Source organism: Polistes canadensis, unplaced genomic scaffold (genome assembly GCF_001313835.1).
Source record: "Polistes canadensis isolate GaletaPanama2010 unplaced genomic scaffold, ASM131383v1 scaffold_78, whole genome shotgun sequence".
Lineage (NCBI taxonomy): Eukaryota > Metazoa > Arthropoda > Insecta > Hymenoptera > Vespidae > Polistes > Polistes canadensis.
The window spans coordinates 64,599-74,410 of record NW_014569625.1 but is presented as its reverse complement, the minus strand read 5'-3'; the positions used below and the strand labels follow the sequence as shown (position 1 = coordinate 74,410).

At 39.1% G+C, this 9,812-nt stretch overlaps 1 protein-coding gene across 1 annotated transcript; it reads left to right on the top strand.

Moving 5' to 3' along the window:
• Positions 1 to 4,973: 4,973 nt before the first annotated feature.
• LOC106786602 (forkhead box protein C1-A-like) lies at positions 4,974 to 9,235 on the top strand. Its single transcript, XM_014748160.1, has 2 exons — positions 4,974 to 6,431; positions 8,925 to 9,235. The coding sequence occupies exons 1-2, from the start codon at positions 5,066 to 5,068 to the stop codon at positions 9,233 to 9,235; spliced, it is 1,677 nt and encodes a 558-aa protein (XP_014603646.1). The 5' UTR covers positions 4,974 to 5,065.
• The last annotated feature ends 577 nt before the right edge of the window (positions 9,236 to 9,812 follow it).

Genomic DNA, 9,812 nt, shown 5'->3' with positions numbered 1-9,812 from the left:
ATAATTGGAAGAAAATATTTCAACAAATATTTTGATCACGCGTATAAACAAATAAATAGATGAATCAATCTTATATCATATTCCATGTCCATTGCAATTTTGTATAAGTAATAATAAGAATGACAAAAAATGTGTAAATCGCGTTAACATTTGTATTATTAACGAATTGTAATGCAAGCTACTACTGTAGGTGCGTATGCTCGCTCCTTGTTCTATTCCGGTAGGACGAGCTTTTAACAAACGATCGTTAATATTTAACGACGTCGTTAATTCTCAAGGGAGCAAGATGGCCGCAGCTGTAATGTTCTCAATTTTATCCAAGATGAAATCAGCGCAAGCGCATCCTATCTTTATTATAGAGAGATCTAAATACAATATTTTTCTTCATAAACTGTTGCGATATAATATTTAAGTCTTTCATGATTCCATAGGAATCGCAATTAAAAAAGGTTTACAATTAAATACTAAGTTTCGATCTATTATTAGTATCTATGCACTTATACGAGAATCATTACTTACAAAATGTTATAATATTATATTTTCATATAATTTTCATTGTAAAATTATTATTTTTTCTTTCGAGTAATTATATAATTCGTTAAATTTTTACTCATTAAATAAGAGAAGTAGTTCAAGGTCGATCTTAAAGAGCCGGAAAGCTCTCCTATTACAATTATATCGCGTATATTCCAATTACACTTTAATTGGAATAAAATATGATATATCCGAGTGGATTATATTGCAGAGAACTCTTTTTCTTTGTTGGTAGAAAAGAAAAAAACATAGGGCAAAGAATATCGTAAGGCCTGCGGGATGAAATCTCGAAGAGGTCGTGTCGTGAGCAACCCCCTACGGTAGTCCAAAACTAAACACTAAAACACTGGATTAAGTGGGGTACATACGTTGCATAAACATCTTGGCTCCACGGGGGTAGGCAAGATTGGATAGTGAACAATTTCAAAATGGGTGACCCTTCGTAGAGATGACATTTTATAACTTTTCAAAATTCATGTCAATTCTATCAAAGTAGCAAAAGCATTCCGCTATGCTGCTCTTGTATATAATTAGGAAAAACTTCTAGAAAAAAAAATCTCAAAGAAGCTTCGCTGTATCTTGTAACTGTCCTTAACGATCAAACAATTTCTGGATCTCGTATTGCACGATGAGCAATGTTCTCTAACGAATCGAAACTATTCGAATTTAGCAAAGAAACGAAAAATAGGAACTTTTGACGAGGATTCGCGTTAACGTTGAACAAGAAGAAGAAGCAGAAGAAGAAGAAGAACTTACTTGCTTTCCGAAATAGCAGCATCAGCGGATAAACATGTCTTATTTTGAGAGCTGCTAGGGCAATTCTCTCTCTTTCTCCTTCTCTATCTACCCCTTCTCTGTTCTCTTTCCCATTCACACAATTTCTTTCCTATGGATTTTAGCTAGGATTTTACGGAAAGGAAATACTATCCAGAAGCCGGCGAGCATTACCGATAAATTGCAAGGAATGAAGGAAAATCACGAGGATTTATGATTCAATTCATTATAGCCGTCATGTTATTCGTATCAAATGAATCGATAGATTGATAAGACGACGTGCGTTCGACGCACTTATCCATAACGACTGCTTGATAAAGACATTAGATTGGTTTATTTAAAAAATAAAACACCCTTAAAGGAGCCTAAAATACTGTTTCACCCGTGGCGGATGTAGGTTCGGAGTGTAGGTTCGGAGCGTAGGTTCCGAGCGTAGATTCCGAGCGTAGGTTCCGAGCGTAGGGTTTGTAAGGCGCAGCCACGATCAGCGGTATAAAATTACGGTATCGTGTAAACAGAATATCTCGTCGGCACGTCTGATGGCCGCTTGGGTGGCCGTCAGGCTTTCACGTGTTCTCCACAAGCATCGGGACTACGGTTACGTCGAGTCGCGGTCTTCCCTTTTCTTCGCGATCTGTTAGTTAGATAACGTCAAATGGAAACGATACTAACTTTTACTGAGCACCAAGTCGATCTACCTTTCAAAAAATGAACAATTACCTAGGTAAGTTTAGTTCAATTTTCTTTTCAATATGTTTCCTACAATGAACATGACATTTGCGCGAACTACGCTAAACTTTAATCCGAAGAACGCACGCCTAGATAGTTTTGATTATCATTTTCAAGAGGGTAACATTCGTCCTGTTCTTTTTTCAAATGAACAAAAAATGTAAAATATTAGACATTTCTCAAGGATTTGTCTTCCTCGGAGAAAATTTATGAGACAAATGGATATTAGAAGTTTTCCTCTGCTAAGAGGGCTCTTGAGAGAAAAAGTCGAGGTAGAGTAAAGTAAGGCAACGGGAGCATTTAAAGGAAGAAAAAATAAAAAAAAAATGCGGGGATGGAAAGAGTCACGAGCATTCCACTTTCAACCCTTAAGCCACGAGGCCTATTACCCAATTTCCTAGGCGACAAATCAAAACAAGTGTCCTCTTGCACGAAAGATACTCGACTCTTCGCTGGGAAGAAGGAACCATCCGAACAAGGAAAAAGGAGGAAAATGTCTTTTCACTATATCGGTTCATGCGATCGGTTCATGCGATCGGTTCATGCGATCGGTTAATGCGATCGCTGCATAAATTGTCTATTCGCTTGGAAAATTTTACAGCTATATATTAATGATCAATTCTTTAGTCTCTCAATAGTCTATTACCTTGACAGTTCTAAAGAATTGTTTAGAAGATGAAATCAAGAATTTCTTGTGATCTATTAAAGATCGTGCTCGTTACGCGGGTCTATATACCTAAATGCGCGAGTAGAGAGGGAAAAGTAAGATGGCTGTGTCGCATCTCTTTCAGCGGATAGATCGTAAAGCAAACAAACTTTCGGGGAATACATGGTCGAATGGCGTACGTTGTCCTCCAGGAAATGGAGGGTGACATTAAACTATACCTAAGTTTTCTTCACTATATTACAAATCTTCTTTCGTTCTTAAACATATTCGCTTTTGAAATCATTCATTAACTATAAATATATATACTTTACTAAATGATAAAATTAAATCATTTCAATGCTAAACCTATTAAATATTTATAATATATAATCGATCTTCGACAAAAAATTACATTTTCAACGGGCAGAATTGATAGTACTAATTTAAATAATAAATAAAACAATTTGGAGACAATAATAAAATAGTAATAAAGTTAAATGAAGAAAAAACGATATCATTTAATCAAAAATATAAATGAAAAATGTCAAATTCAAATGATTTGACCGGGACGTTTAATTCGTTGAAGCGATACTGCGCCATGACTTTTTATTAGTGTCTCATTACTTTTATTCTAATCTTTCCTTCATGATCCATCGACAGATTAATTTTCTGACAATGAGATTCGATCATAGAAATTCGTCGAGACGAGGATCAAGTGTCTCAAGGATCGTAATAAAATGGAGTGCACCGATGAATGAACATATGGGATGTGATTTTTTATATAGCCGGTCATTCGACACCTCGTCACGCGCCATGACGCATAAACATCGTATTGATTTAACTGTCCTGCTCGATAAAGCAAATTACGATTAGAGCGTGTGCAAGATAAGCTATTAGTTCAAAGGACAACGTTTCCTGATTAATCCTTCGAAGAATAAAATATACTGGCTTTTTGTAGTACGCCTTAATCTTATCTAATGTTTCTAAATAATATCATATTCAATGAACTACAACAAAGTGTTGTCCAAATGATGATACTTTATTCTTGCCAATTATTTTGACGGTAGTCAGTAATGACATATGACCGGCATACATTGCGTGTATGACCGTGCAATGGAAAATGAACTCATATAATATGTAAAACTTTCCGAAATGTACAATTCCAGATCATAGAATGTTTTTTCGTTCATTCATAGGAGAGATTTTTCTTAATTATATTCGATATAAACTTATGCAAAGAACAATTCATTCAAGTATATACGAATGTAATAATGATTCGATATTATTGAGTAGCCACTTTCTTTAATATCAGTATCATAGCCAAGTAAGTGTCCTCCTACGAGGGTATATAACTAAAATGGGTGTTTCGAGAAGTGGGCGGTGCCAAGCGTCTCGTTGGTTAACGTGCCGGCCAACTGTTACTCGTATTTCTAATTTTTCCTATGATACATATTATCACGAATATGAATATTAAAAAGTGTAAGATTTATTTTTTCTTCGTCAAAATTGTCCCGATAATTTTAACTTTGATTTAATTCTATCTGTTGTAGGGGTATTCATGTTTGATCTTCTTCAATTTCAAATTGGATTACATTAAGTTCAATTGTCAAAGAAAGTTTCTAATGACTTTTCTAAAAATAAGAAAAAAAGAAAAATGTTAAACTTTTGCCAGTTATCTATACGTAAATAGGAAATTGTATGTATCTCTTAAATGTCACTATACTACAAGACGCGAAATTTTCCGATAATCCATTCGCGCGGATGCGAATAAAATAGGAGCAAAATAAAATGCAGAAAGAAAGAAAGAAGGGAAGGGAAGGGAAGGGAAGAGAAGGGAAGGGAAGGGAAAGGAAAGGAAAGGAAAGGAAAGGAAAGGAAAGGAAAGGAAAGGAAAGAAAAGTTAAGTTCATCATAGATGCCTATGGTAAAAGTTGTTGCCGTCAGACATGACGCGAAGAAGAAATACCATTTGCTGATTCGTCGAGAGTGGGAACAGCTCGACCAATCGATTTGAGAAATACCCACGCTCCTCCAGCTCGCATCACGCCTCCAAATAGGAAAGAAGACTATAGCTCTTGAGAAGGCCGGAAATCCAGTCGCTCGAAAACACAATAATGTTCCACATCATCGCGTTGGATAGTGGATCGATCGGTTGTGCCCTTTAACCGGGATACTTAATCATGAGGATTAAATGAAAACAAAAATATTCAAGGATAAAATCGAATAATCTAATTGTGCTGAAATAAATAAAAAAAGAGAATATTTGTGAGACAGTGCGAATCATCTAACGTTAACTGTTATGTTTTGGTTTGGTATCGCGAGTCGGAGGAAGAATTAGGGAAAATGTTCGACTTGAGTTAGTGAGGATTGTGATAAGATTCGATGGATCAAAGCATGATAGTGACGTCGTTGCCGCGAGGAGGATCTCTCTCGGAGATCAACCGGAGACAACATACGACATCGACGGCGACAACGATGATGAAAAACGAATCGGAAAGTAGCAATATTCATGTGCACGGGCAAGAAACGCAGTCGCAGTCGCAGTCGCAGTCGCAGTCACAGTCACAATCACAATCACAATCACAGTCCGTCGGACAGGCAAGTTCGACGTTAATGGGTGCTCGTACGAATTTGGGATTGCACGGGAATCTTTCGCAAAATCAAAACATGGAACAAATAATGTGCAATCCGTCGAACACGGAAGTGACCCGTAAGCCTGGTGCGCGTCGTCAAGAGAAGCCGCCTTATTCGTACATTGCTTTGATCGTCATGGCGATACAATCGAGCCCAGGGAAGAGACTGACACTCTCAGAAATTTATTCCTTTCTTCAACAACGCTTCCCCTTCTTTCGCGGCGCGTACCAAGGCTGGAAAAACTCGGTTCGACATAATCTTAGCTTGAACGAGTGTTTCATTAAATTACCAAAAGGTCTTGGTAGGCCTGGAAAAGGTCATTATTGGACCATCGATCCTTCGACCGAGTATATGTTCGAGGAGGGTAGCTTTCGTCGTCGGCCACGGGGATTTCGTCGTAAAGGACAAGCCTTGAAGGCTCAATATCCTCAATATTTTTCCACGGGTGGACCGGTAGGCGTTCAAGCTGGCTACGACAATTTAGCAGCGTCCGGCGGCATGGATTACGCTAATGGTTATCAAAATCAGTATCAGAATTATCAGGAATACGCGATGTATGGGCCAGCGGCAGCTGTTTCCGCGGATTGGAGCTATCCCGAGTCGAGTTACAAAACTCCCCCCATAGCCGAAGTCACCTATAAAACAACCGAGGTCACTTATAAGACTGGGGAACCTTCGTCCGTTTATCGTAACGGCGAATTGGTTACGTTTAAGAGCGAGCCCGGTTACGGTACCAGTAGAAATCAGGATCAGTTAAGCACCGTGGCTGCTGCCGCCGCCGCCGCCGCCGCCGCCGCCGCCGCTTACAGACCGATTGACGGATTTCAACTTAAGGACCACCATCCTCAGCATCAGGAAACAATATACAAGGATAACGAAAGTATGATGATCTACAAGTGCGCGGGTAATCCCACCGTGAACGCTCAACCTACTACCGGACAAGACTATTACGTGGGTTATGGTGGTATCGGTGTCAACAATCCTGGCGTTCCAGCCACGGCTAACGTCAACGTCAATCTCCCCATGCAGACGGTTCACGAACAAAACGGAAACGGCAGTCCTGCTGGAAACGTAACTTCGCCGCACAGTCAAACACCTGTCGGCACCGATCATGGTCAGTTATCGACAGATGCTTCATTTCCCACCATTTTTACCTTTACATTTTTCTTTTCTTCGAGATGAAATAAATAAGAATTCAAAAAGAACAGAAATGAAATTTCGGATCATCGAAAATTGGCAAGTTTCTGCACAAGTTGGCCTAATTTCGCAATTAGCAATTATTTCGATATTTTGGTAGATCTGATCGGTACTCGAACGATTTCATTCTCGAATCCTAATCCAGCTCGGTGGTGGTCAGGAACAAGGACTCTCTCGTCCAACCTCCTCGAAATGATTGTAAATTGCGAGGAAAACATTATCTCGCGGTGATGATGTTGTCGTTCTGGGGCCATCTGGAAGACCGGAGACAGTTTACGAGCTTACGGCCTCGCCCGGCGCCAGAATCCGTAATACGAAACTCAAGAACGCGCTTTTAACATAGCATAGCTCTACGATTCGGCGGACCATTCTGGGATTCACGAGCCATCCATCCATCGAGTCTACTGGCGTGGTCGTCTTCTACGAGACCCTTTAGCCTTTAACGATTATTAACAAGAAGAAAATAAAAAGTACTGCTTCTTTTCGGTCACATACAGGAAAACGAAATTCCTCCGCGCAAAGGATTGAAAAGAAAAGAAAAAAAAAGGCATTAGAGGTTGACATTTACGTGGTGAAAAACGTCAGAGAATCGTAGGAGTTGACAGGACCTATTAGCTGAGACGAACGCGCCACCCGCCCAGATGCAATCCCTATCTTCTAAGCTCGTAATTTTTCCTTTCTGAACTAACACGTGTAAATTCGAACCTACTCGTGACCCGCCTTTCTCCTCCCACGCACTTTTTCCTTCGAACACTCCGTCGAAATCAAAGTAAGAAGAATTTTTACGATCATTAATTGATCATAAATGATCTAACAATAAAGGGAGAGTATATATGTATATAAATAGGAGGAATTTTAAGTACTACAAATTGATGAGGCTTGTAAACTTTTTGCCACGTGCAATTAGTAGAGAGAGTCGCGTGCTGCTGCTGCTGCTTGTAAGAGCGAAAGAGCTTCGGAATCGTGGCCCACGCTTGTAAACATTTACAAAGCGTGATAAACAAGACGTTACTCTAATATACGTTCCACTTACGAGAAACGAAATATAGTAGTAGTAGTAGTAGCTGAAGGCAGTATCCGAGTAAACGACTTTTTAACTCGTCAAAGCGTAAGGTCGAGTAGGGAGTTAAAATTTAATGATACTTCAGATTGATAGGATCGAAACAAACAAAGGGTGAATTTAATCGATTATACAATCTCTTTGCATCATTCTTATAAGCGTAAAGATATTGTGATTCGGTTTCTTTTTTTATAAGTGCGATCTATTCCTTTTATATAATACATTTACAGATATCCTGTAAATGGTCTCGACGCCGTGTAAACTCGCCACCCACGCATTTACCACCCTTCCAGTTTAACCTCACTTCACGTGCACGGTTATATCTTCCCGTCTCATTTCCGTCAGTCACTGAAGTGTAAACGAGATCAATCTGCACCGGAGAGAATTTACTTTTTTTCTTTTTTCTCTTTTTTCTCTTTTTTGTCTTTCCCTCAGTCCTCCCTTCCCTTACTCCTCCCTCGCCTCTCCTTCAATTTGTTCCCCAGTTCTGGTATATTTCTAGCAGCATCTCTCTCGACATTATTCTCGTTGTGTTACCGCGAATACCGTGTATTCGGTATTCGAGCAGAAACGAGCTACTGTATCCGTCTTTTACAGCAGCACTGTTTCTCGATCGCCTTCGACGCGTTTGTAGAAAAAAAAATTGGCGACGAGCACGTTGGTCCACAAGCAACGAGACTCGGGCAGCCTTCTTCTTCTTCTTCTCTTTCCCCTTCTCCTTCCCCTTCTTCTTCTTCTTCACGTCGCAGAGAGAAAGAGAAAGATTTTCAGTGGCATCCGAAAGACGACCACACACGATGTCGTTTTGAAGCTTGTACGAGAGTTGATGCTACTCTTTAGATCCTATCTTCTGTTTTAGAGACTTAACGATAAGACGCGTATCGTCCTTAACCCTTCTAAAGTGTTGGAATTACTTTTCAATATATTTATCTATTTCCAAAATGTTGCATTTTTCAACAAATTAAAATATTTCATTTACTGCTCTATATATAATTTGCGTGTTTTTTATCCGATAACGAAGAAGAAAGAAGCAAGAAGTCGAAACACGAGTGAAGTGGTCACTCGAAGCTTGAGACTACTTGAGAACTGCCCCGAGGCTTAGAATTGATCGTACGATTATATACAAGGACCGATTCTACGACGATTTCTATCGCGAGAGAACTTTTGCTCCTTTTCATTTGATTTTTCTTCTTTGTCCTTTAAAACGATGCACCCATTATGTGTGGTCTCACTAAATGGATCCCAATAAACGTCTTTAATAGTTTTTCTTCCAGTCCAAAACACTCGCTCCTTTTTTCTCAACTCAAACATAAATTCCTAATAATGAAGGATTTATCATCTCTGTTTCAGGGTTGAAAATTCAATGCTCGAATTCAAGTTCAAATAGTTCTGGAGGTAGCATAATCGATAGAAAGCCCTCGTACTTTGGTCATCCAATCAATGGATCAACCGTGAGCTTGAGTTCTTTGAGTTCTCTGAACTTGAATAACATCGGTAGTTTGAGCATATCAAACGTGCCGAACGTAGCCGTCTCCTCGTGTCTTCATCACGCAAACACCCCACCACCACCACCACCGCCAACATCGACACCAACGACGACGACACCACCAACAACGGCGACTCCGGTCATGTATTACGACCAAGTCAAGTACAATATATGAAAAGTGTCTGACAATGAGTTTGACTTTTGAAACAATGTCGTCGTCGTCGTCGTCGTCGTCGTCGTCGTCGTCGTCGTCGTCGTCATCGATGATGTATTTTACAATCGGATCAACTACATTATGTGAAAAGTGAACAAGTTTGAAAAGAGGGAAAAACATTCGATCGATATCCTCTCACAAAAATGATCTAATTATAATACGCTATAATGACAATGACGAGGATTAGTTCGTTCTTCTTCGATCTGACTTCGATGATTGTTCGCCTAGAGGTATTTTAATATGTATATGTGTATTTATAATTAATTCATTAAATACCGTTATTAATTTAAGGATAAGCACATTGTTTTTGGAGCCAAATTTGTAGAATGAAAATATCGTTTATCGAATATGTAGGTGGAAGAGAAAGAAAATTAAGGGGAAAAAAAGGAAAAAAGGAAAAAAAAAAAGAAAATAAGAAAAATAAATGTGGAGTATTGTTCATTTATTGATCATATGACGTCAGCCGGTATCCCAGTAAATTCTATAAGCGCGAATGACGTACTTACTTATTCGCCCCTTCGTACGCGATGATCGAATG

Excerpts from the sequence above, each read along its gene's own strand:
- LOC106786602 (XM_014748160.1), top strand. The coding sequence starts at position 5,066 with ATGGATCAAAGCATGATAGTGACGTCGTTGCCGCGAGGAGGATCTCTC. Across the intron at positions 6,432-8,924 it reads ACCTGTCGGCACCGATCATG|GGTTGAAAATTCAATGCTCG; the intron begins GTCAGTTATCGA and ends TCTCTGTTTCAG.